The following is a 26,860-nucleotide window of genomic DNA, read 5'->3' as shown; positions in this document are numbered from 1 at the left end:
ACAGTAGAGGGAAATCAAAGGCATCAGTATCTAAAAGGTTTTTTGGTGTCTTAGGGCCATCTGCTTGCTGGAGTAAAGTCAAATTTAATTCAAATAATGAAGTCACTGCATAAAGCTGTGAATCTCGATAGTGGGGCAGAGATGATTTTCTAGTAAGTTCAAAATACATAGTGTAGCGAAAAGGCAAGAGACTTCAGAGATCGACTGACCCAGGATTCAGTCCCAGCTTTGCCATGCACTAGCTCTGTGGCCTTGAGCAAGTCACTTCACCTTTCTACACCTAGTTTCCTCACCTGTGAAATGTGGATAATTCTGTCTTGCAGCATTGTAGTTAGAATTTGAGGAACATACACAGAGCATACACATATAGAATGATTCCATGCACATGTGATAGCTGTTAAATACTGGTGATCCAGGGTGTGTTAGTTTCCTATTGCTGCCATAAGAAAGTACCACAAACTTGGTGGCTTAAAATAACACAAGTATATTCTTTTACAGTGTTAGAAATCTGAGGTAGTTCTAATTGGCTAAAATCAAGGTATTGACAGAGCTGTTTTCCTTTCTGGAGGCTCCAGGGGACATTTTATTTTTAGCTAACTCAGATTGTTGGCAAAACCCAGCTCTTTGTGGCTGTTAGAACTGGGGTCCCCATTTCCCAGATGACGGTCACTAGAGGCTGCCCATCTTCCTGGGCTTATGTCTTGTCTTCAATGCTGTCAACCATGAAATGAGTCCCTTTTGTGCTTCAGATTTCTTCTGCCTCTTCTTCCCTCATTCTATCTCCCTGACTTAACCTTCTGTACTCCTCTTCCTTTTTAAAGATTCTTCAGATTCTTCATGGTAATTTCCCCATCTCAGTGTCTGTAACCTTAATCATATCTGTAAAGTCCCCTTCACCTCATAAAGTAAATTCACAGGTTTGGGAGGATTAGGGCATATCCTTAGAGGACCATTATTCTGCTTACCATGTATGGAATTACATCTAAGAAGAATAAAGGCACATCCAACCACATCCAAGCAGGTTGTTTTGAAAGGGGGAAGTCCCACTGTGGCATTTGCCTTATTCTTGGTCTTAACTGTTCTGCTTGAAGCTACAATCAAGTCTTGGTAAATATACTGATTCCTTTGATTGTGTATAGGATTTCTAAAACGTAACAGTAACATAGGTTCTTCTTTCCCCTTCATGGGCAGTTTTCCCCACAAGTGGATAGTTTCTGTATATCTGAGAATAGGAAAGGGCATAGGTAAGTCTTGGACTCTTGTTTTCTATCTTGTTATAGAAAGAATTCTGTCAGCTAGCCATTCACTGCTGTCCTGACTGTGTGGTGTCCAAGCTCAAATATTGAAAGGGTATGGCCTAGAAGCTAGGTGGGGATCATTGTTATTTCCTAACTGTTAATGTATTTGATTTCATTCAGTAAAGTTCTTTCAACAGTCCTATTGCTTATCATGCTTAGTAAAATGTGTAATGACTTTCTGTTTTTAAAGAATGATCTGGAAAAATTTTCAAAAGGTATTGGCAGGTTTACAAGAGAAGACCCTACATTTAAAGTCCACTTCGACACTGAGAGCAAAGAGACAATCGTATCTGGAATGGGGGAATTACACCTGGAAATCTATGCTCAGGTAATGAATAACAAGAAAATTAACTTAAATTCATTGTATTTATGTTTCTGTTTTGTTACAAGTCAATAGTTCTCAGTCTAATGACTGTAAACTAATAGTAGTTCTTCAGACTTCATTCTGGTTGCTAGTCAGATGTGGCATACTGTGTTACAAATGTTACTATGTGTTACAAGTTAATTCTTTTTGATTTCTGAATCCTTTTATTTGTAAAATATTGTAAACTGCTAGAATCAAGGCTCAGTATTTGCAATAAGACCATCCATCCATTCCCTACGTCATTGTTAGTTGGGTCAGGTAAATCCTGGACCCAGCCTTAGGGAGACCACCCATTGGGAGAGACCTGCTGAGGAAGTTGGCCCATCAGTATCCACTCTTCAGGCCATTTCTTGCCTGTTTTCTTTTCAAGTTAGTGCTTGAAGATCATTAGAATATAGATAATAGAGTAGATGAGCCATATTTTCCTAGGAAAGTTCTTCTGTGTCTGTGAATGAAAACAAAAGCTATATGACTTACGATTAAAAATTCTGGTTGTGATCACATTGTAGAAGTTAAGACAGTAGAAAACTGACAACATTCCAGTGAATATGTAATAGTATAGAAAAAAGGTGTGAAGTTTTAGTGGATAGATTAGAGGTAAGTGTAAGTTCATGAGTCTTAAGTAGAATTCATTTACATAAAATCTTTAAAAGCAGTTTGTATTACTTAATATCATGTCTCTAACCTTTCTAAGATACTTACGTGATTTAAAGTTTGTCTTTTTTTTTTTTTATCTATTATGTTTAGACAAGTGCTTCAGAGATAGTTAAGATTCTTAAGATTGTTCTTCTTTCAGTTTATTTGTTTAAACATACCAAAATATTATCTCCCCTGTTCTTTTTAGAGGATGGAAAGGGAATATGGCTGTCCTTGTGTCACAGGAAAGCCAAAGGTTGCTTTCAGGGAGACCATTACTGCCCCCGTCCCGTAAGTATGCAACACAAACGTACTAGGAGACTGGGACTGAAGCTTTTTATTATGGGATATACATACCACTATTAGTATTGGGACACTTTTACATCATGACACTGTTACAGAATCTGTATAGTTCTATACTGTAATGAAGACATTTATACAGAGTGACACTTTGCAATTTGGCCCCATAAGCTAGGGATCCATGAAGATCTGGAATACACAGCATTTATAAGCATGTTGACACTTCATCCAGCGTTAGGATCTTCATTTATTCCAGTTGTGCTTCCTTTGGCAGACGGCTGTTATGCTTTACTTTAGTACCGTATTGTGGATGCCAGAGAACTTGCATTTGCCAAGGAATAATCTCCTGCAAGTAAAGGAAACTAATGCTGTGATAAAACTCAGAAAACATTTAAGAAAACAGTGTTGGGTTTATAGAACAAAATAGTCCTTACAAAGAGCAGCATAAAAGAAGTTAAATGGCTACCAATATAATATACTTTAGCCTGGTATCTATTTTAATTTACATGAATTCTTACTTAGAGTCAGAATTATGACTTGGGCATACGCTGTGGCTACAAGTCTCCATTTTCAAAGTCCCATCAGATAAAGGTAAAAGGTACTTTACCTGAGATGCAATGTCATGAAGTAGAATGGTGTAGTCAAATTCAATGAAGTCATCATTTCTTTGCTATCATAAAAAATAAAAACCTGGTGTTTGAAACTTCTTATCTTTGGCAGAAATGATATGTTCATTTTAAAATTGAGCTTTCATTACTAGATGATTATGATACTTGCATTTAATAAGTAAAAATTAAAAAATTGAATGTTATAATCTACTTAGCCTGATCAGATAAACTGTGTTCTTATAAAGTAAGTTTTCTTTCAACCTACATTTTAAAATCATGATTTTCCACCTGGTACTCTAAAAGTTGTGTACCCTTGGGGTGCCTGGGTGGCTCAGTCTTTTCAGCAGACGACGCTTGATGGTTCGGTTCATGATCTCATGGTTCGTGAGTTCAAGCCCCATGTTGGGCTCCGCCCTGGCAGTGTGAAGCCTGCTTGGGATTCTTTTGCTCCCTGTCTCTCTGCTCCTCCCTCATTCACACACACTCTCTCACAGAATAAATAAATGAATTTCGTGTACCCTTTTTAGGTTCTGGGCTGCGATAGCTGCTTTAGAGTATTAATGATTAAAGAGTGTCATTTAAGATTCCTTAATGTTTCCATTATGCAGAAAAGCATTATTTAAGGGATAAACTACTGGAATGAGTGTTTACATTAAAGGAAACCAATTTTATAACAGAAATTTTCTTTTTAAAAATTGAGAATAGTGAAACTTAATGTAGTTATCTGGTTTTATAATTAAAGCTTTGTGCTGCTTATTGCTTTGGACATACAAAGTATTTATACCATCTACACCATATACACAGAAATACTGCATCCACAGACTTTAAACTACATTCACCAGAGATTTGCTGTACAAGGTTCTTGGCTTATAATCAATGTACTGAAACAAACCCTAGCCTCCGAGGGGCAGCACGAGCTACTGTGGCTCAGTTGGTTAACAGGGATTATAAATGTGCAGTAAACCTTTCTGCTGAAATTTTAATTAATGCTTTAAAACTTTGATGAACAGTTACAGGAGTTTTCTTTCATAAAACTACTAGTACTGTCTTGTGTATATTTTGCTACAAAAACATGCCTTGAAAACCATGATTATGACTGTATAATTTCTGTAACCTGGACCTGTTACTCAATTATTTGAGGCCTCAGTACCCCTACAGGAGTGTTGTAACCAAAGTTGATATCTACAGAAATGCATTAGAAAAAGGCTGTTTCCGAAAATGTTGTTGTAGATTTGTTAGGGATTTGGCATCGTGTTGTGACAACTGTATAGGGTGTCCTGCCCCCCAGTGCCCGTAGGTATCATGTTACAAAAGCCTGTGGAGCAAAGGTGCTCCAGTTGCCTTGCAGTTTGTTACCAGCAAGCCAAAACAAATCATGTGGAAAGTCCTTTTCACTTACAGAGCTCAGACTGTTTGTCGTGGTTTCTCTGTACTGTTTTTCTTTATATCTTTTACATACCAACAGTTGACTTTTTAACCTCTTAATAAGGCTAAAATGTAAAGCTGACTTTATCTCCTTAAAGTCTAGAAAGAGGCAGTTCTAAATAGTCCTATGAGACTTGAAACACCAGGCTATCAACAAGAAACGGAGGTTGTAGATTATGGCTAAAGGGGTTATAGGAGAAACTTATATACAGCAAGCTTCACAAAGATTAAGATTGTAATATTTTTGTTCCAGCTGATCCCTGGGGCAAAAAAATGCCAGCATGTCTCTGAGTAACACTGGCACCACCATTTCAATAGAGGAGGAAAACAGAGGTAGTTTCAGTATTGCATACCTATAGAAATTTGAACACAAAATTTAGATTGCCAAAGGATATAATGTTTTAAGCTGAGCACAAGAACTGAATGCTGTACTGCCTATAACTCAATATTTCACTCTCTTGGAAACTGCAGCTTCACTGTTTTTAGCCTTGGTTGTAAGTCTCCTTCAAAATAACAGGCTCACTATTTTTAATATAAAATGGCTAAAGGAACACTGTTTATCCAATTATAAATCATCCTACTTTCTCTAAAATGAACTTTGTTAATAGTATATGTTATACAAATCACTTACCACTTGCTTGACAGTTTGTATTTTTACCATTTTAAACCATGTGTTTTCAGTAGAATTCTGCCATATTATATAGCCACAGGCAACCCAGGCTAAATGTCGAACTGGCTTCATTTCTGGAGATACGTTTCCAAAACTGTCTGGGGAGGGAAACATTTATATGATAAATGGAATTACTTTATATATGCAGTATTAACCTTTAAGAAAATCTAAATCTAAGTCATGTGTTTGTTTCCTTCAAATGTGTACAGAATATAATTTAAGCCCTGGATCTACAAAGTTGCAAGGCCCTTTTTTGTTGAATTAGATTGGTAATGAATATTTTTGCAAAAGCCAGTCTATTTCCAACATAATGTTAACATCTAACAGTTTTGAGGATAATTAATACTGATCTTAAAGTTGAAAGGAAATTTTCCATGCCATATTTATATACCTGGAATATTCTGTGCTTCAAGTGGTTCCTTCATAGACTTGAGTCTTTGATAAAATGTGTTATCTTCTTTATCTGGGTTCTTTCCAATTTCTCCTTCAAATGTGAAGTTGACTTCTGGTGCAGTATCTTGTCCCGTTAGAGGGTAAAGTACTTCAGCTGTACAGTTCAGTGTAACTTGCTGTTTGAAACATTTTGCAAAATATCTTTACATGTAGAAGGCCATCCATCACTAGCTGTCATTCTTGAGGTACAACATTAAAAGTGTTGGCCTTCTAATGGTGTTTGAAACTTCAGAGTGTCTATTACAGAGGTATCTAATTGGGTGTGGCCTACAGTTTTCTTAAAGATATCTAAAATAGATAACTTATTTTGTAACTTACAGGGTTTCATAATCTTACAAGTTCTTCTTAAAACTTTAACTATTTCAGTATTAATGGGGTGTCCACTTGTAAGGCTAGATTTTAGTCTGATTTTATATACTACCTCTAGCCTTTGGTTACTTTCTAAGTCTTTCTTTTACTCCACTCTCTGCTTCTGAAATAACAGAAATATTCTCAAACCCAGATATAGTAATCTTATCTACATATAAAATTAGAAAATGTAGCATTGGTTCTGCTTTGAAAGATGGCTGTCTAGCAGCTTAGATGTCTTTTAATAAATCTCATGTTAGCCTGTATCTCCTCTGAATTATGCTCAATAAAAGGGCAAGCTTTTTATAAAATTTCAAGATGGTTGCGTTACAAATTGCAGTTTCTTTCTTTTAAGTTTGTCTCACTAATTATTTGGCAGGAATGTATTTTTTAAAAATTTCCTTGCCCCATTACTGAAAGATTCTTATCTGACATGGTGGTATCATTTGGTCATTTTATTGCTCATAAATATCTTTCAAATAAATCAAAAACAGAATGAGAAAGGCAGACATTTAAGAAAGTGATGATGACTGGAGAGTAAATTACTTCACTTGTTCATATTAGGCATAAGTTCAGACTGTCCTATGAGTATATAACATTTTTTAAGGGAATTTATTTGAACTGAAATGTGTAGAGTCTTTGCTAACTAGCTCAATAGAATTACCTCATGTATCTCAATATATTTTAAAAAGCATAAAATCTGACCTATGCATAGTCATTATTTTTTTCAAGGCAGGGATTTCACAACAACTTAATACGATTTTATCAGCAAAGGTGATCTAAAATATTTCTAGAATCAAATTTTATTTAATAATAAAGGACATTTCACTTACTTTTTGGATAATTTCTTCCACAGAAAATTTAAGGCAATACTTATGTCCTCTTCCTGGAATCTCCTATTAAGAAAATGTGATGAGTTATTACAACAGTAACTCAGTTCTTTGTATTGTTGGAAGAATACACTCTCATTTGGTTGGGGGCAGAGGGCTGACTGGCGGGGGTAAATGATCAAAGCCTTAGACCTTGAAAAAGGCATGTCACCATGTATAGAACTTCAGATTCAGGAAGTCCTCTATCAGGTTTATTTTGGATGAGAACAGAGAGGGGATTAAAAACATATATATATGACAGGTTATAATTCACTTTCAATCATCAGAGGACTTCAGCCTCTGGATCTGTGATCCTAAATTCTCTACAAAAGAAATTGTAAAACATCTTTTGATTCTAAGACGAAAAACAGGATATACCAAAGAAAAGGTTTTCAGAAAGCCCTGTGTACCTTCCAAATCGTGTTCAATGAAGGTGAATTCCATTTTGGGGCAGATTACTGCACAGTGGCTAGAGATGTTAAGTATTATTTTTACTTACACATTAGTGGACCTACAAAATGAAACTTTAGCAAGTAAGACAAATGTTTAGGTATTTCACTTTTGAATCAAAGATACAATTAAGAGTTTATACCTCATTATCTGGTGCAGTTTTGAAGTAACATCTACTCCCTGTCAGCTCTTATAGCCTATTAGTTGTATTTTATATCAGATAACTAAGCTTGTAGTAAAATGGAAACAAGGCTGGTTAGTGGTAACTTTGGCTGTAAGCATTTAATTTAACCCTTTGCCAGAGGGAGCACATCTTTTACAGCAGTCAGTGGCAGTGGTGTTTGGGTAGTTAAAGAAACGCTTCAGCCCAGAATGCTTTTCTCTGACTTTGGTTGTTGGTTTCTCTTGCTTTTGCTTCCCCTTCATTTCCGTCAAAGGGTCTGGTAAGGATTGTTCTTAAATTTTAGGCAAAGAAGAATCGTTTGGAAGACGGGGAGTTTTTGTTCAGATTAGCATAGTAGATGAGAAACACAGTAGCAGTTTTAAGGTTCTTTTGAATGGTTCCTACAGGTTTCACTCTGTAAAGGGTAAAATGCCGCCCCACATTTAGAACATTTTCCCATTTCTTTGTAATAGTGCCCACTAAAAAACGGCCTCTGCCTTTCCAAGAAAAAAACAAACCGCCCTCACTGCCCTGGAGTGGCAACTATCTCCAGAACTGTTAACTTCCCTAGACTTGCCTAGTCCCCAAACGGGCAAGGGTGGAGTGGAAGGGAAGTCGCACGAAGAACGAGGCTGAGACCCTCCGGAGTGGAGGGAAAGCGAGTAGGTGCGGGCCCCCGCCCGCTGCCGTCTGCTGGACTCACCTCCATGCTGGCTTGTTTGATAGTCTGCACCATAAACACCTTGTGGGGGGTCCCCTGCTGGTAGTTGATGCAATTCTCCGCCACCGAGGCCGCCCTGGAGGCCGGGAAGTGGGTCGGGGGGATTTCCATTCTTGGTGAGCGGCGGGTGGGTGAATGCACCGAGGCTCTGAGGCTCTAGCTTAAGGGACGGGACCCAACCTGTGCACAGAACCGGTGCTTCGCTGGTCCAGGCTCCTGCTGGGTAGCTGAGGCGGAAGAGTCGGCACGCCTGGTTCGGGCTGGGCGTGGGCAGGCTCGCCAGCTCCTACCTCCGCCCCCCCCCCCAAGCCCCCCCTTCCCTCCTTCCCTGCTTCCGATTCGGGAAGCTGCCGCGGGGCGCTGGGTCCTGCGGCACCGCCCTTTTGCTGCCTACGTTTACTCGCTGGTTCCTGCCAGGGCGAGGGTCCTGGCCTTCTTTCCGGCTGGAGGGGGTGGAGGTGTGGGGAGGTGGGTTAGGTTGGCAGGGACGTCTTCCTTTCATTGACCTTTACTGAAGTTCCGGGAGGGCTTTTCTATCCTTTTCCTTTATGGAGCGCCTCTGGGGATTCCGTTTTCCTCTCCATGGAAGAAGTATGGTTGCTTCACAGCCTGGAGCACACCTTCCTTGTGTGCAAAGGGACAAAGTGCAAAGGAGCTCTAGGTAGTGAGTTCATTACTTTCTCCTTACCATTCTGAGAGTCCGAGAGCCGGCTCTGTTTAATCCCCCCTTTCTGTGGGGTTTGCACCAATGCTGCCCAATCAGGGTATGAGAAACTGCAAACCATAGTATTAATGGGGATCAGGAGAAATAAAAAATACACCCGCACCCCTCTCTCCCTTACTAATCTTAGAAAAATGAGGTTTTGCTATAAACCATGCTTCTTACTTTATGAATCACTTTGAAAATTTTACTTTAAGAATTAAAACATAGGGGCGTCTGGGTGGCTCAGTCGGTTAAGTCAGACTCCTGGTTTCTGGTCAGGTCATGATCTCACCTCACCATTTGTGAGTTTGAGTCCTCATAGGGCTCTGTGCTAACAGTGCAGAGCCTGCTTTGGATTCTTTCTCTCCCTCTCTGCCCCTCCCCTGTTCGCTTGCTTGCTCTCAAAAAAAAATTTTTTTTAAGAATTAAAACATACTTAAAGCACTGCACTGAAGTAATTTCTAACAAAGGCAAGAGTTTTTAAAGCTGCTTAAGCAAGCACAAACTTTCAGTAGACAGTGCATTTTCATTCTCCAGTTTTCTTAATTACCTTCTTGTTTTAGTTTTCAAGAGCCTGGCTGTTGTTTGGATTTGCTCTAGATCAAGAAGTTAAGGTTCCTTTTTATCTGTATGGCCAAACTTTCACTTTAGCTTGTTGGCTTGGAAATAAAGATCCTTTGCTTTTTTCCTCAAAATAGATTTTTGAAGATTCTTTGGGTAATCAATCATATGTGTTGTGGCACTTTTAAAAATAAGTTTAAAAATGTATTTGTAATGTACTGTCTTCCTCAAATACCCTCTTTAATTTACTAATAAAGTCCTTATTTGGAGTAAGTATATATTTTTAAAAACGTAAGGAGTGAGGCATTTCTGTCTTTTCTAGTTATATTAGCCAATAGCTGTCAAGTAAGTAGGGGATGAAGGGTTAGTTTCTCCTCTTAAGGCTTTTTTTCAAAAAAATTGAAGGTTGTTTTACTTTTTGGGGGGTGAGGAGGTGAGTCATTCATCTATCAGTCAACGTCTTAGGTTTTCATTATGTGTGTGGGGGTGGGGTGTGTGTGTGTGTGAATTGTTTGAATCATGTGTTTCTATGATAATGTCCAGGAAAGAAAGGCTGAGTGCATTCTGATGATACTGAAAGAGCTTGTTGCTGATAACATTTTTAGTTTCACAATTGCTAGTTAACATCTCCTGGCTATTACCTGTTAGAGTTGTGAGAAATACAATATGTGAGTTTCCTAGATAAAGTCACCATTTGAAGCTTCATGAGTATGGTTACCATCTCTGCAGATCAAAGCTAATTATGTAAGTTGTGACATATTAGACATTTACTAACAGCACACATGCTAATTTATGTTCTTTTGTAAGTATAATTATTACTTTAAAACTTAACTTTAAACTATCACTTTAAAATGTTTTAACATTACTAAAATCATTTAAATAAAACATTTATTTACCTGGATGTTAAATAAACTGCATTAAGAGACTCTCATTCCTATATTTGAGTCCTTCAAATCTTATTTACTAAAGCTTTATGAATGGTTAGTCAAAAGTCTGTTATCCTCAGATTTGAATAATGTATGGGCTACCTTTAAAGTAACAATCATTGTGGCCCTCCGGGATCAGGTAAATTATTATAATTTTATATAACCACATGAACATAAAACTAAGTAACAATGTCTATGGCTTGCAACCTTAGTACAACAATAAAATCAAAATAAATCTACAAAACAGAGATTAAACCAACACAGTTCTAATTAACATTAATTTTATCGTGAGAGATGACGTTTTGCCAAAACTAAATTGCCGTTCACAGCATGCTAGTGGTCTGATGGCAGGTATGGGTTCTTTTACCTTCAGCAGGCCTATTAGCTGCCTACCAAGTGATGTCTTAGTTCTCTCACTTCTTTTTTGAGCTATTATAAAGTCTGTCTTAGTGTACCAGCCTCTAATACCTTTTGAAGTGAATGCATCATTTGCAGGTTACATAAGTTTATATTCTTGTTAGCCTTCTAGGAAAATGTTTGATTAAGAGTATTGGTTTTGGTGCAAATCCTGGCTCTGCTGCTTAATAGCCATATCCTGTTGGGCAAGTTGTTTAGCTTCTCTGACCACAGGCTTTTCATCTGTAAAATGGTGATAGAAGTTGTACACACGTCATAGTTTGTGGTGAAGAGTCAATAAAACAGTCCATAAAAACTGCTTAGCACAGCCTGGTACCTACATGTTCCATTATTTGGTATCTGCTTAGTTACGATTCAGACACAGTCCCTGCAACTGCATAGATTACTTGTTTGTGAACTGGTCCTTCAGAGCAGTGCCGTCCAATAGAACTTCATGCAGTGATGGAAATGTTCTGTCTGTGCTGCCCTGGACAGTAGCCACTTCCCACATTTGACTGTTGACCACTTAAAATGTGACTAGTACAACTGAGGAACTGGATTTTTAATTTTTAAAAAATTTTAATTTAAATGTAAGCATCCCTGGTTAGTGATTAACCTATAGATAGCACAGGTCGAGAATATATTTGTACAGATGTTATATTATTATGTCAAGTTGAAAACAAAATTTTAAATGTCTGAGAGAACTTGTGCATACCCAAGAATTTGTCAGTGGACCATGGTTTTGGAATCCCTTCAGTAATTCTGTGGTGCTTTGAAGCTGTTTCTCTTCTGCTTCTGTTCTCTTAGTTCTGAAAAATGGTTTTTTCCCTCCCAGGAAAATTAACCTTTCAGCATTTTGTTTTTCACAGCCCATCCTGAAGCTCTTGGCAGCTGGAATATTATATAAAGGCAGTTTATCAGGCACATTCACACTTAGGCTTTTAATGAAATCTGCGTATTCCAAGCTGGCATCTCCTACCAAAATTAACATTTACTTCTCCCAAACCACTCACAGATCTGTATGTAATACACTCATTAATGTCCATTTACCTGCAGTTATCGGAGATAATTTTGATAGCGGCTGGCCTCCTCCATCTTAGGGTCTTGAGGAAGGTTTCATTTAAAAAAAATTTTTTTTTTAACGTTTATTCATTTTTTTGAGAGAGAGCGAGCAGGGGAGGGGCAGAGAGAGAGACACACACGAGAATCCGAAGCAGGCTCCAGGCTCCCAGCCAGCAGCACAGAGCCTGATGGGGGGCTCAAACCCATGATCCGTGAGATCATGACCTGAGCCGAAGTCGACCACCCAGCCGACTGAGCCACCCGGGTACCCCTAGGAAGGTTTCATTTTAAAGGAAGAAATGCCCTGCAGACAGTAGATACTCATGACATTTTTTTTTCCCAGTGAAATAGTGTATGTTTACAAATGTTTAATATGCATATAAAGTGCATATTCTTTTTACGTCATCATTAGTGGTTTGAAGTAAACACTGAGCTGTCTATGTATGTGTCTCTTTAAATGACTTACTTAATGTTGGTCATTATTTTGCCATTATTCTTTTTGGGTGTTAATCCATCTGCAACTCTCTTCTCTGGTGTTCTGTCACTCCATAACTTCCAAGTAGTAAACACAAATAGAAACCATCTGATTAAATTAACTGCACAGCTCCTATTTTCAAGTGACTGTTTTCAGTTGTGGAGATTTAAGAAGAAAACACTGTGTCCCAGGGAAGGGAGGCATTCCAAAAGAAGAGGGTGAGTTCTTTGGAATGTAGGTTACAAGAACAAGAACCTTAGATGGACTTTTAATACTTTTACTTTCCTACTTATGAAGTAAAGAATTGGCAGAATTAAACCCATGGATTACTTTGGTGTTGTATGCCACCATACTTACTCCAAGTAAAAACAGGAAAGAGAGAACTTTTCTTCCAATTTATTTTATTTTTGAGAGAGACAGAGAGACACAGTGTGAGTGGAGGAGGGGCAGAGAGAAAGTGAGACACAGAATCCAAAGCAGGCTTCAGGCTCCGAGCTGTCAGCACAGAGCCCAACGAGGGGCTCAAACTCATAAACCGTGAGATCATGACCTGAGGTGAAGTCGGACACCCAACCGACTGAGCCGCCCAGGCACCCCAGGAAAGAATGACTTTTTAAATAAATTTTGTAATGAAGTTTTATGGCAAGGTCATTATGTTCAAAGGAAGAAGTAAAAATGGTGAAATGCGGTTTTTCATTTAAAGCAGTAGGAGTTATTTCGTTTTGGCAATTACATAATGCTGTCTTAAATTTTTTTTTCCTCCTAAATCACTTTCAGGTTTGAATTTACACATAAAAAACAATCTGGTGGTGCAGGCCAGTTTGGAAAAGTGATAGGTGTACTGGAGCCTCTGGACCCAGAGAACTACACTAAGTTGGAATTTTCAGATGAAACATTTGGGGCAAACATTCCAAAGCAGTTTGTGCCTGCAGTAGAAAAGGTAAAAACAAAAATAACTTTCTTACATTTTTTTCAACAAGCTTATTAATAAAGGTATGAAATCATATATGTTTTAAAAGTTTTATTTATGTAATCTTTGCACCCAGCGTGGGGCTTGAACTCACAACCCCGAGATCAAGAGTTGCATTCTCTTCTGACTGAGCCAGCCAGGCACCCCTCAAATCATATTTCTATCACATTGTCTCCCATAGTTCATTTTAGTTACTGTCCTGCTTCTTTATCTGATTGTTAAGCTTTCCATCTGATTTAGAATCTTCAATTCATTAAGTTCAAGAGCTATAAATATATGCTATGACAATGTGGGGGAAGTCATTGTTTCTTAATCATAGTTATTATGTTTCTTTTGATAAATTGAACCTACCTCATTAATTGTAATCAATAATTAAGATTCCCAACATCTCGGTTCTCCTGTCATCTCTGCTACTTATTAATGTCATCTTTGGTAAATCATGGTGTTCAGAGGCAGTTTCTTCAACTGAGAGTAAATAAAATACTTAAACCTCAATCCCTCACAAACTTGAGGACCAGATAATACTCTATGACATCTCTTTGTAAATTGCCAAGTGCTTTGCACATACAAGGGGTTAGTGCTTTGTTGGCTTACCAGGTCACAGGCTTTAAGACTGTTGTAAACCTTCAGCAACTGTCTGTTCTCATAGATTGAGATTTTTAGGTTTTCATTTACCCTTTTAACTTAGAAATATTTACTGATAGATTTTAATTTTGGCTTTAGTGGAGGAAGCATTTTTGGGGGGGATCAGTGTATTTCATTCATTATACTTAATTTCAAGACAATATTTTGTCATTCTCATACTTTTAAGTTGTCTTCTATTCTCCAAGATTAATGTAGGTGAAGGAGAGCTTATATTTTTTCCAACATACAGAGTGTACAGTCTTGCAGTGTCGTAAATACATTGTATTGCATGTGCAGCCATGTGATTGTTTGCCAAGAAAAACTAACTTGAATTGGGGGAGCTCTACAAATATTTAGGTGAAATGACTGAAAAAGAATTGCAAGCTTATCAAATTATACCTTTAAAATATGTTTAGTTTATTATTTATCAGTCATACCTCAGTGAGGCTGTTTATTTTTAAAAAAACTGCATTAGGAAAAATAAAATTACTTTTGAATTCTGGTTCTTACTGACGTATATAATGCTAAAGCTATAATGTATGATCTGCCAATGAGGCGCAACAGGGATGGGTGTCTGGTCGGAGCTCAGTTCATAGCTGTTGAGCCAATGCCAGTTTTGATGGAGGTACTCTTACTTGCCTTTCCTCTGTTTCCTCCTTTTAAGATTAAGAGCAGGCTGTCTGTATGATGGGTTATGACAGGCATGCAATTCCTGAAGATGGTAAGGGTTAGCACTCAGCATCATTTTTAAAACAGCTCACACCTTTAAATGATATGCTTTTCCAAGGTATTGTTCATCTAGATGCCACAGTGATAAAACTTAAATAGTTAAGGTGTTGAACTTTTTAAAACTTCTCTTTTTTTCTTGAGGGATAAAATGTAGTATTCATAAAAATGCTTAACTTCTAAACAGTAAAATGTTTGGGTATTCTTGGTAATTCATCTGCAAGTGAAATCCATTCACTCCAGAGGTTGTGTTCATTCATTAACAGGGGTTTTTGGATGCCTGTGAGAAAGGCCCCCTTTCTGGTCACAAGCTCTCTGGGCTCCGGTTTGTTCTGCAAGATGGGGCACATCACATGGTTGATTCCAATGAAATCTCTTTCATCCGCGCAGGAGAAGGTGCTCTCAAACAAGGTATTCTGAGTCCTGGCACTTGTTCCAAACTGTGTCTGTTTTCCCTGATAGACCATCAGAGCCTCAGAGGGCAGCCCTGCCTTCTGTTTCAGTCTTGTCCCCCCAGAGCACTAGGCAACCCACCAGGGAACATGGCAGGTTCTGGGCATATATTTATAGAATCGAAGTGAGGACAGGTTGCTGTGTTCTCTTTCTTACAAAATTAAAAGCCTACCTTGTTCTCATAAATTATCTAGTAATTTTTGTCTGCTTAAAATTTATAGATAATCTGTAAGTTCTGTTTTTTTTTTTTTTTTTTTTTTTTTTTTTTTAACGTTTATTTATTTTTGAGACAGAGACAGAGCATGAACGGGGGAGGGTCAGAGAGAGGGAGACACAGAATCTGAAACAGGCTCCAGGCTCTGAGCTGTCAGCACAGAGCCCGATGCGGGGCTCGAACTCACGGAACGTGAGATCATGACCTGAGCCGAAGTCGGCTGCTCAACTGACTGAGCCACCCAGGCGCCCCTAAGTTCTGTTTTTAATAGGGAAAATAGAAATAATCGGAATTCTAAGAAATATTTTATAGAAACATTACAGTCATGCCATTTTTAAGTGACTTATTTAGATGTCAGGAATTCCATAATTTATAAGTAATTTTCTTATGTATGATATTGTAGGCTTTTAGGTATTTTGAGGATGGCAAAGTATTTTGAATGAACTCGGTAAACTTCACAGTGCAGACCTTGTGCAAAACTGCTAACATTGTGACCCTTTCTCGCACAGAATAAAGGTGTATTAAAACCCTGATGAACCAGAAACCTAAACAATGGCAAATATATCTGATCCATTGCTTTTTTTTTTTTTTCATGTTTGTTTATTTTTGAGAGAGAGAGTAAAGCGGGTAAGGGGTAGAGAGAGAGGGAGATTCAGAATTGGAAGCAGGCTCCAGGCTCTGAGCACTCAGCATAGAGCCTGACACGGGGCTCGAACTCACAAACCATGAGATCATGACCTAAGCCGAAGTCAGACACTCAACTGACTGAGCCACCCAGGCGCCCCTGATCCATTGCTTTTAAAAGAGAAAAGCAAGTAACACAGCAATTTCACGTCAGGGTTATTCAACAAAGGAACTTGAAACTTGTATCTTGAACCCAGAAAGTTTATTCTCTTTGTCATCTCTTCTGTATTCATTATTAATAATGTCCATAAGTGTCTTAACACAGGGTAATTATATTATGATTCACAAAACATCTCAGAAATATTTTTATCAAAGAGTATCAAAATGGACAGTGGAAAATCAGATAAATCATAGCACATTTTTTAAGCATTCTATAAATCACAGTTTTATTGATTCTGTATGAATTTTGGACTTTGATTTCATGTTGTTTTTCCATTTGCATCTATGATCAGGTGTGGGGCAGTGGTTGGAGAAGGTCACTCATTTCTTGACCAGGCTCTAATTCCTTATATTACTTAAACCAGTGGAAGCCATTCATAATTTGTGTTTTCGTTTTTCACTTGTGAATAGGAGAGAAAATCCTTCATTTTCTTTATTAAAAATGCAGTCAAAATCTGTGGTTTGGAAATCTTGTCATAATCTAAAGATTGTGTTGATAGGAAAATGGGAAATTAAGTCACAAAGAAAATAAGATTTTGTTAGGCATGATTCACATTAAAACACCTATCTCTTGGGGCGCCTGGGTGGCTCAGTCGGTTAAGCATCTGACTTCGGCTCAGGTCACGATCTCACAGTTCGTGAGTTCGAGCCCCGCATCGAGCTCTGTGCTGACAGCTCAGAGCCTGGAGCCTGTTTCAGATTCTGTGTCTCCCTCTCTCTGACCCTCCCCCGTTCATGCTCTCTGTCTCTCTGTCTCAAAAATAAATAAACGTTAAAAAAAAAAAATTAAAAACAAAACACCTATCTCTTCCCCTCTAGGATGTTTATCACTTTAATATATATTAAGATAGACAAATTAGTTATAATCACTTTATGTACTTTTTTCAGCTTTGTTGCAGTATAACTGACAAAATTGTAAGATATTTTAAGTGTACACATGATGATTTGATATACATATGTATTGTGATACATTCTACAATTACAGTTAAGTTAGAAATCACCAATTGTTCTATGCTGGTTCTTGACTGGAAATTGGTAGCTTTCCTGAAGATAGAATTTACCCAAAGCCAGATAATTGGTATGGTTGTCAGTTAACAACTAGCCTTATCATCTTTTTTAATTGCTCCTGTATGAAATATAATTAAATGTAGATATATATGCCCATTGTATACACATACATATCCATGAAAACAGTCTGTATGTGAATATTAACTAAACAGTTGAATATGTGCCATTTGCTTTTTTAATTATTTAAGTGTGATTAACTGCCTGGTGGGTGTGCACTAGATGGTAATTGGGAATTTTGTTTTTTGCCAGGTAAACGTGTAAATAAGCAGGGTACTGGCATGAAAATTAATTACGTTGCTGTTTCCCCATCTGTTACTTAATCACCCATGACTAAAAGACAAAAGTGTATGAGGGTAAAAGGAAATTCTTAGTTCAGTAAGAAAATCAACTTTTCATTCGTATTCCTCTGTTGAATGCCATATGAGAGTTTGGGGGTGAAAACGTTAATAAATGAGCCCCGTATCAGGGTAGCTGAGGCTTATGAGCTATTCTCTATTATCAAAATTGGAAGAAAAATAATTCAAATTCTCAGGTATGTTTTCATTAAAAAAAAATGAAAATTGGAACTGTGTTGAGTCACAGTTTAAACTTTGTCCCGGAGATTAATCAGTGATGTAACTAAAACTGAAATATAAAATTGGAGGTTCTGCTTGGCCACAGGTGTGACCATTGCCATCATTTTCTGTGGCCAGGTTTTAGAAAAAGAACTATGCTTGGTCTCCCCAGAAACATCACACTTGTGGCAATCTACAAGAGAAATAAAAGCCTGGAAATAAGGGTTAGCTCATTTAACTTGACAGTCCCCTTTCTTTGATCTCCTGCCCCATTATGTGATGGGCTTTGAGTTTAAATCCCAGCTCTGCTCCACATTTACTGTGTGGAGATGTGCAAGTCATTGGAACTTCCCCAGGCTGCTTGGAGATAGTAATTCCACAGTATTAAACGAAAGAATGTAAAATTAAATATAAGAATGTATTTGAAAACACTTGAGCATGCAGACTTGGGCAGTGAATGCTAATCACTCTTTCCTTCATGTTACCTTTGACTTAGTACTGTGACATGCCACCCATTCCCCAGCTTCTTGCCTCAAGTGGTCATAATAACATGTATCGATCACTTATGTGCTATGTCTTATGCTGATCATATCTTAATGTTCACAATGACCTTACAGTTGAGAAAACCTGGGACTCAGAGCAGTTAATTGAATGGCTCAAGGTTACATGATAGTGGCAGAGCTGAGAGTTAAACCCCAGACAGAAGTCCTAGCCTTTGACTACCGCCTCATATGGCTTCTTCAGAATCTGGCCTGGTCTTATCAGTGTTATTCCTGGTGGGCTGAAATAAAAATAATATCCCCCCTGCCCACCACTTCAGGCTTAAAAGTTCCCACGCTGATACTGGTATCTTTACTCGTTATCGTAAAAAGCCGTAGACCACATACATGGATCTGCTTGAAGAAAAAAATGCTTTTAGGAGTTGGCTGCCATATGACTATTGAATATTAGCAGGGTGAATTACCTCTGGAGTGTTGTCACAGGGGGTTAGAAGAAGGCGTGAGTAAGGGCAAGATTCTTTGGAAGTGAGTCAGCCAGTGAATTGAGGGAGGAAGAAGGGTGTAAAAGGAGAAAAGCAGGATGTGAGAATAGGAAACTGAGAACTGGACGGGACATCCTCAACAATTAAGTATGGGCACTGTGTGCTTAGCCCTTCCTTCCCTTTAAAACTGACCCTTTCACAATCTAGCTCTCTCATGTTACTCACCTATGGAAAATACTAGATAGTGTGTACTAAATCTTGTCTGCACACATCTTCCTGGGTGCCTTTTTCTGCATTAATTGCATTTATTTAGAGCCAAGGAAGCTCTACTGTTGTGAGAACCCAAGACGTCATGAGAAATAGAGCTGTTTCTACTGCATAGAATTGTTAGTCTGCTGTTTTAGATGTCTGTATAGGGTTCTCCGGGGCTTAGATGATAGAGCTTAGGAGTCTGCAGAGTTCAGTTATTTCTCTTTTTTAGAACAAAATTCACTAATTAGGACTAATTAGTCAAAGGTAGGTCTGAGCTTTGATTTGAATTAGAAAATATTTCAAAGAGATCCAAGTATATTAAATTGCCTTCCTTATAGTTATTGCACTTAAGCTAAGAGTGTCTTTAGGAGAAGTGCTTTAATTAATATACAAGAATGATTGCTAATTAATTATAAACAAATTAATGCTGGGAAAACTATGATTATCTTAAAATATTTTGACATCTTTTCTGTGTTTTGCTTAAAGTTTTTATTTAGAGATAATTCATCCAGTCTAAGGCTGAAGTAATACTCCATACTATCATAACATTAAATTTAAATATGAATGTTTGAAATTTTATTCTATTCTCTTCACATTGTTACAGTTAAACCTCAGCATTTGTCACAGTAAGAGGTATTCTGGTTACATATTAAGGGGGATAAAAAAGCAGCCTGGACACACACATTGGGCATACACATTTTAATGCTTCAATGTCTCTTAGCATCCAGGGTCTTTATTTTGCAGGTGAAGAAACTTGAGGCCTGGTTTCTTATTAGGGGCAGGGCAGAAACTTATGAGGGGCATATAACTTATTAGGGGTAGGGCAGAAACTAGAACCCTGGTCTTCTGATTCTCAATAACATGTTGAAATTGTTTAGAAAAGGAAAGACAGATCTCAGGTGTGACTTGATAATTTTCTCCAAATATATGATAAAAGTTATTTGATGATAAAAATAATCATCTTCTAGGGACCAACCATAAAGAATCAGTTTATCTGGTCAAAGACTTAACAGTTAGTTGTCTTTATTCCTGAAAGTATTCAGAGGGAGAAAATAAGTAACCCTCAACTGGATAGTTTAGATGTAAAGGACTTGATTGAATGTTATGTGAAGACCTCTTTTATATTATTCTCTGCAGCTTAATAATGTTTAAGGATGAAAATAAAGTAATAGAAATATTAGTACTATAATTATGTATTATCTTATTGGAATTTCTGTTTAGGAGAGGGACTATTACTGCTACTAGAAAAAAGTCCAGGTCAAATATTTTAACCTCGTCACTCATGTGTATACCTTTGGAGGACACCCTCTATTTCCTTTTTGTATATCTAGTAGAAAAGAGTTACCATTTGTCTAAATATTAATAAACTAATTTGTAAATTTTTTTTAATCCAGCTTTGGCAAATGCAACATTATGTATTCTTGAACCTATTATGTCTGTGGAAGTCATAGCCCCAAATGAATTTCAGGGACCAGTGATTGCGGGAATTAACAAGCGCCATGGGGTAATCACAGGACAAGATGGGATTGAGGACTATTTCACGCTGTATGCAGAGGTAAGTACTATTGGTCACTGACAATCTTGCTTTTAGTAACCACAGAAGGAAATGAAAGTTTGTTTTTGGACAGTGTAGAGCAAATTGACACATTATCCTGGTTACTTGAGTGTTGTATTTGTGGCTTAGATATGTGTGGCAATTTTTATAATTTGCTATTAGAGCAACTCTTAAGTTGCTAAGCTAAAAATAAGATTTATGTGTGCCTTTATGAATATGTCGTTTTCTTACATAGTTATGTGTCTTTCTCATTATAAGCTTTATTTGTATAGCTGTTTTATCATTTTCTCCCTGATTTACTGGGATCATATTGAAGTCCATTGCCTGCATATGTCACATTACATAAGGCCGCCTAGAACACACTACTATCAGCATATTGAGGTGTCCAGAGGGAAGCTGTATTGACGTTTTCATGGGAGAAACACTTCTCACTGCTTGAGCTGCAGCCAGAGTGTGGAGGTTCTGAGGAGGGAAGGCTGTCAGTAGTGTCCACCCTGTGAAACAGAAAGATTTGGTTTCTAGTTGTGACTGTCAAATGAGTGTGTGTGTGTGTGTGTGTGTGTGTGTGTGTGTGTGTGTGTGTTTGTGTGTGTTATTTATTTTGAGACAGGGAGGGAGAGAGGAAGAGAGGGAGTACGCCTGAGCTGGGGAGGGGCAGGGAGAGAGGGAGAGAGAGAATCCCAAGCAGGCTCCACGCTGTCAGTGCAGAGCCCTACATGGGACTCTGACCCATAAACCATGAGATCATGACCTGAGCCAAAATCAAGAGTTATTTGCTTAACTGACTGAGCCACCCAGGCACCCCTCAAATGAAATTATTTTTAAATAAGGCTTTTACTTGCGATAAAACAAAAATAGATTTCTCTGTCTTTTAATTCTTTTAAATCAAGAGTGGTTAGTAGAAACCTAAGTCTAAAGGAATTACAAGTCTTTTCTAAAATATTTTTCAATAAACAATACTAAAATATCTACTGTGTTTGTTTACAGGTCCCTCTAAATGATATGTTTGGTTATTCCACTGAACTTAGGTCATGCACAGAGGTAAGCAGGTGTTTAAACTTTACTTTAGTGTTCTTTAAGAAACCACCCTACACAGCACTCAAATATGTGAAATCTTGTCTTTGCATGACTTTTCCTTGGTAGTTGTACCACAACAAACAAAATCTCTTTTGTTGTTGTTTTAATTTCTTAGGGAAAGGGAGAATACACAATGGAGTACTGCAGATATCAGCCATGTTCACCGGCCACACAAGAAGACCTCATCAATAAGTATTTAGAAGCTACAGGTCAACTTCCTGTAAAAAAAGGAAAAGCCAAGAACTAACTTCCCTCACTTTAAGCTTACTAGCTGTAACTGAATCTTCAAGATTTAGATACTTTAATGGATTCCAGTGGAAAGAACTCACGCTGAAACAAATTTTAGAAGCCCTTTCTATTATATTCAGGAACTTCTGTTATATTCAAAGACAATTCTATGTATATCTCAACTCTGTTGATTGGTTTTATAGTTCATTGAAACACCTCAAATAAAATATGATTATTACTGAAATATATTTAATATTTAAGGGAAGAGACTGATTTCAGTTATACTTCTAAGAATGGTATGTCAACTTCCTTTCTGAATTTTTTGTCCTAAGAATTTTCAGCATCTAGAAGAGCTAAAACAGTACAAAGAACAGGCCTGTACAATCCATCTAGACCTTATAATAATGAACAACCTTGTTAACAGTTTGTTCATCAAGTAATTATTTTGTCATATTTGCTTTATCTGTTTATATCTCATACCTTTGTATTTAAATTTTTTTAAATTATTGTTTTGCTCTGAACAATAATTTGAAAGTGAATTGCATGTATCATGACACTTCTTGGGGTGTCCTCTTTTAATGAGCAGGCTTTTTTGTGGAAGGCAGCTGTGCTCACCACTGTACCACCAACGCACAGTTGAACAAACTTTTTTTGTTTAAGAGTGGATTTCATATGTTCGTAGTAGAGAACATTTCTCAGATTCTTCATGGGAATATTAAAATGGCTAGTAAATTTCTAGCTGTTTTATGTATAGGTGATTGCTTCAACTTGTGGCTTCTGCACATTTGTAACTGCCTGTTTTTATGTTAGTTTCTTGTGGACCTTTGAAATGAAAAGCAGATGCTTGCATATTTTATTCTTACCTATTTTAATCTCTCTGAAGCTCTGAATAATAAAATATAATTTACGTAGTTGCTGCCTTGTCAGTTTCATTCACTTGGTAAATGCTAGTTGAATTGGGGTCTGTTGGAATTTATCATATATTGTATTCACTGACATGGTGAAAGAACAAATGTTAAGTTTTTGTTTCTAGAATAGGTGGGACTTTCCCAGACAGTTCTACCATGTTGTTTAGAATTACTTCATCCCCAAATCATCTGATGTGACAGACATATCCTGGTCCTTTCCCTTAGTGGATAATAGAGATAAAATAATTATTTTAAATTCCTTTTTATTCTTGACTTATAGGTTTGGTTTTATAACTTAAGGTTTCTAGAAAAAGATTTTTTCAAGTATTGAGCATGTTTTCAAGGCATCTGCTAAATGCTTTAAATGCACTATCTAATATAGTTTTCACAACCCTATGAAAGTACGATTACTGTGTCTGTTTTGTAATAGAGGAAGCAAAAACACAGAGAAGGTAAGTAATTCATCTAAAATCACACAGCTTGTTAAATTTTCAAGTTGATAAATAGCTGTATTCATCAAACCAAGTTCATTTTCCCTATGAATATGTGTGTTGCTGTATAGTAGTATCAAGCCTGAATAATACTGTTGCTTTGGCATTTCATCAGCCTCTTGTACTATTAGTGATGACTTTGAAAATTGTTCCCGATGAGGAAATACCTTCCTAGAATTTAGCTCAGTTTCTCTGGCTATTGCCAATAGTTAGGAATATCAGAACTGTGGTGGATAAATTTGGATGTGTTTTTAACTTGGTAAACATTCTGCTTATAAAGACAGACCATCAGAAAAGAATCTAGATATTTAATCTAACACCAGCATTTCATAGGCAAAAACACAGGCTGACTGATGGGAGTAACAAGAGCGGGATCACGTAGGGACAGATGTAGGAACAGAACCTGCATCTCTTGCCATCTCTTGCTAATTAGTTTGGTTAAAATTGGAAGAGACCGCATCCGAACCAAAGTCTGTAGCCAAAAAAAAAAAGAGAATATTCATAAATGAGGGTTTTTATCTATTACTGTAATGAAGGATAATTGTTGGCTAATATTTTTTTAATGTTTTATTTGTTTTTTTGAGAGAGAGTGCAAGCCGGGAGGGGCAGAGAGAGAAGGGGACAGAGGATCCGAAGAGGGCGCTGCAAGAAAGACCGTATTACTTGTGTTGGAGACAAGTAACAGCTCTAGGTAGTCAGTATTGCAGTGATTCCCAACCCACTAATTCTGACTGCACTTTAAAAGTCACATGGGGAGTTTAAGAAGAAACTCCCATTTCCAGCCCCTAGATACTTGGATCCTTTGGATTCAAGATCTAAAGTTTTCTTTTTTCTTTTTTTTTTTTAATTTTTTTTTTTTTAACGTTTATTTATTTTTGAGACAGAGAGAGACAGAGCATGAACGGGGGAGGGGCAGAGAGAGAGGGAGACACAGAATCGGAAGCAGGCTCCAGGCTCTGAGCCATCAGCCCAGAGCCTGACGTGGGGCTCGAACTCACAGACCGTGAGATCGTGACCTGAGCTGAAGTCGGAGGCTTAACCGACTGAGCCACCCAGGCACCCCAAGATCTAAAGTTTTCCACCTGAGAGGCGCATGGGTGGGTCAGTCAGTTAAGCCTCCAACTTTGGCTTAAGTCATGATCTCATGGCTCAAGGGTTCGAGCCCCGTGTCATGCTCTGTGCTGACAGCTCAGCACCCAACTCTCTCTCTGTCTCTCTCTCCCTCTGTCTCTCTCTCTCTCTCTCTCTTTCTCTGTCTCTCAAAAATAAACATTAAAAGTTAAAAAAATCATTAAAAGTTTTCCACTTGATTCGAATATACAGGAAAGTTTAAAGACCAGTATTTCTTGCACCTCCAAGACATGAAATGGAAGATTTGTTTAGATGTGTTGTATTATTAATGCTCTTTTGTATGATGTTAGAGTTTGGGATATAGGTTCTCAGTTTGATAACTTTACCTTTAAAGAAATATGGTCAATTTTCCGCCATTTCTTTCCTCCTTGCTCACTTGTTTAGTTTTAAATCACTAAAATTTTATCAATTCTGAAGTGTTAGACATTTTCATCTTTAATATTTTTAAAATCCAGATGAGTTTTTAAATTGATGCAAATGGAACTAGACATCCACGAGGTAGTAGTAAATTGTGACATGCAGAAGTATATCCCTTTATAGAAGACACCTATTTGCATTGCTAACACTATAAATTGTTGAATGAGAGCTTTAATTGTTGCTTTTAAAGTGTCTTAAAAGAACTAACACTGGAGTGCATCCTTGAAATAGTCTGTTGTATTTACAATTTATTGTGAGCATTCATTCATTCATTTATCCATTCAAATAAGTGCCAGGAAGCAAGTTAGGTGAAAGTATGACTTTGAAAGCTAGGAAAGGTCACAGAACAGGTCATAGAATTTTCTAACCTGAGGGAAACTGGAATAAACTCTTATGTCATGAAGAACTGTCATTCAGGAGCAAATAGAGAAACTTCCAACTGACTTTCAGAATGTGTTTCATTTCTAACAATTAATAATCCAGGTAGGAAAAATGAAAGTAGAAGGCAATGGAATGCAGACAAAATCCTGGTATTTTGTGTGTCTTAAAATTTTGAAAGTTCTAGAGATAAGGAAAATAAATGTGATGCTGTATATACCCATTATTGGCTCAGTGACTTGGAAGAATTTAGACTTTTTTTTTTTTAATTTAAGTTTATTTATTTTGAGAAAGAGCACAAGTGGGGGAGGGTCAGAGAAGTAGAGACAGAATCCCAAGCAGGCTTTGCAACATCAGTGCAGAGCCTGATATGGGGCTTGAACTAACGAACCCTCAGACCATGACCTGAGCTGAGATCAAGAGTCGGACCCTTAACCAACTTGCACCATCCATCCAGGTGCCCTGGAAGAATTTGGACTCTTAATGAAAAGAAGACTTAGGGATTTTAAGAGTTTTTCATTTTATGTCAAGGCAGATGAAGTAACTTTTCTCTGCAGTTAGCTGACAAAATCAATAGTAAAATTTGGTCAGCAATTTAAGATGTTCTAATAGTGATATTAGGAATATTTAGTTGGTTTAAATTTTGGATGTTTTATAAATTTAGACAATTAGTTGTGTTTGTGTGTTGTCTGTAGAATTCCTCTTCATAATCTGTTATACTGAAATCTGTAAAAGGGTTAAATCTGATTGAATAATGGTCATATTTGTGAGCTTAATCTCACTAATTTAAAAAATGCTTTTATGAGGAAGAGGACTTTGAGATAAGTGAGACTAGAAAGCTGAAAGCCCTTTCTGGCCCTTAATGTGATACTAAAAAGTTGATTAAAGATCACAGGACATTGAATATGCTAGTACTATAATGCTCTCCAGACCTTTTTTGAAGATTACTTAGGGAACTTCAGGTAGAGGTTTTGGTTTTGACTTGGTCTTGTCATGATTTAATTGTTGTAGACTGATATTTTATTTTTTTTAATTTTTTTTAACATTGATTGATTTTTGAGACAGAGAGAATGAACAGGGATGGGTCAGAGAGACAGAGGGAGACACAGAATATGAAACAGGCTCCAGGCTCTGAGCTGTCAGCACAGAGCCCGATGTGGGGCTCGAACCCATGAACTGCGAGATCATGACCTGAGCTGAAGTTGGACACTTAACCGACTGAGCCACCCAGGCGCCCCTAGACTGATATTTTAGAAAAGGTCTTTTCTTTGCATTATTATATAGGTGGGAGATCTGTTGTTTCATTTAAATGGTTGTTTCCTGTGCTTCAGAATACTTAATGGTTCTTTAAATCAGGCAGATTTTGGGAAGGTGAATACAAAGGATTGGGGTTTAAATAGAAAAACATATAAACTAGATCTAAAAAGTAAAAATACATAAACTAGATCTAAAAAGTAACCATATCATCCTAGTTTTTATTTTGTAATAGTCCATGTCTATAAAATTTTTTGCTTCAGTATAAACTCTTCTAATTTTCTAACAGGGTAGACTTAAAAGTAAT

At 37.4% G+C, this 26,860-nt stretch overlaps 2 protein-coding genes across 2 annotated transcripts in view; one reads left to right on the top strand and one right to left on the bottom strand.

The window, feature by feature from the left end:
- The window catches only part of GFM1 (G elongation factor mitochondrial 1), a 46,521-nt gene extending 23,636 nt beyond the window's left edge, over nucleotides 1-22,885 (top strand). The window contains exons 12-18 of the mRNA XM_043595030.1: nucleotides 1,489-1,626; nucleotides 2,507-2,589; nucleotides 13,206-13,368; nucleotides 15,015-15,159; nucleotides 20,509-20,669; nucleotides 21,657-21,710; nucleotides 21,862-22,885. Of these exons, the coding sequence (XP_043450965.1) occupies nucleotides 1,489-1,626; nucleotides 2,507-2,589; nucleotides 13,206-13,368; nucleotides 15,015-15,159; nucleotides 20,509-20,669; nucleotides 21,657-21,710; nucleotides 21,862-21,993 (876 nt within the window). The 3' untranslated portion in view covers nucleotides 21,994-22,885. The remainder of the gene's footprint in view (nucleotides 1-1,488; nucleotides 1,627-2,506; nucleotides 2,590-13,205; nucleotides 13,369-15,014; nucleotides 15,160-20,508; nucleotides 20,670-21,656; nucleotides 21,711-21,861) is intronic.
- On the bottom strand, nucleotides 2,621-8,674 carry LXN (latexin). Its single transcript, XM_043595031.1, has 6 exons — nucleotides 8,288-8,674; nucleotides 6,936-6,998; nucleotides 5,693-5,870; nucleotides 5,263-5,399; nucleotides 3,206-3,268; nucleotides 2,621-2,944 (listed from the first exon to the last, which is right to left on the bottom strand). The coding sequence occupies exons 1-6, from the start codon at nucleotides 8,414-8,416 to the stop codon at nucleotides 2,846-2,848; spliced, it is 669 nt and encodes a 222-aa protein (XP_043450966.1). The 5' UTR covers nucleotides 8,417-8,674; the 3' UTR covers nucleotides 2,621-2,845.
- Nucleotides 22,886-26,860: the final 3,975 nt, after the last annotated feature.

The sequence above is a fragment of the Prionailurus bengalensis genome, chromosome C2 (genome assembly GCF_016509475.1).
Source record: "Prionailurus bengalensis isolate Pbe53 chromosome C2, Fcat_Pben_1.1_paternal_pri, whole genome shotgun sequence".
NCBI lineage: Eukaryota > Metazoa > Chordata > Mammalia > Carnivora > Felidae > Prionailurus > Prionailurus bengalensis.
The sequence above is the reverse complement of the archived record's forward strand: the minus strand, read 5'-3'. Positions and strand labels throughout refer to the sequence as shown.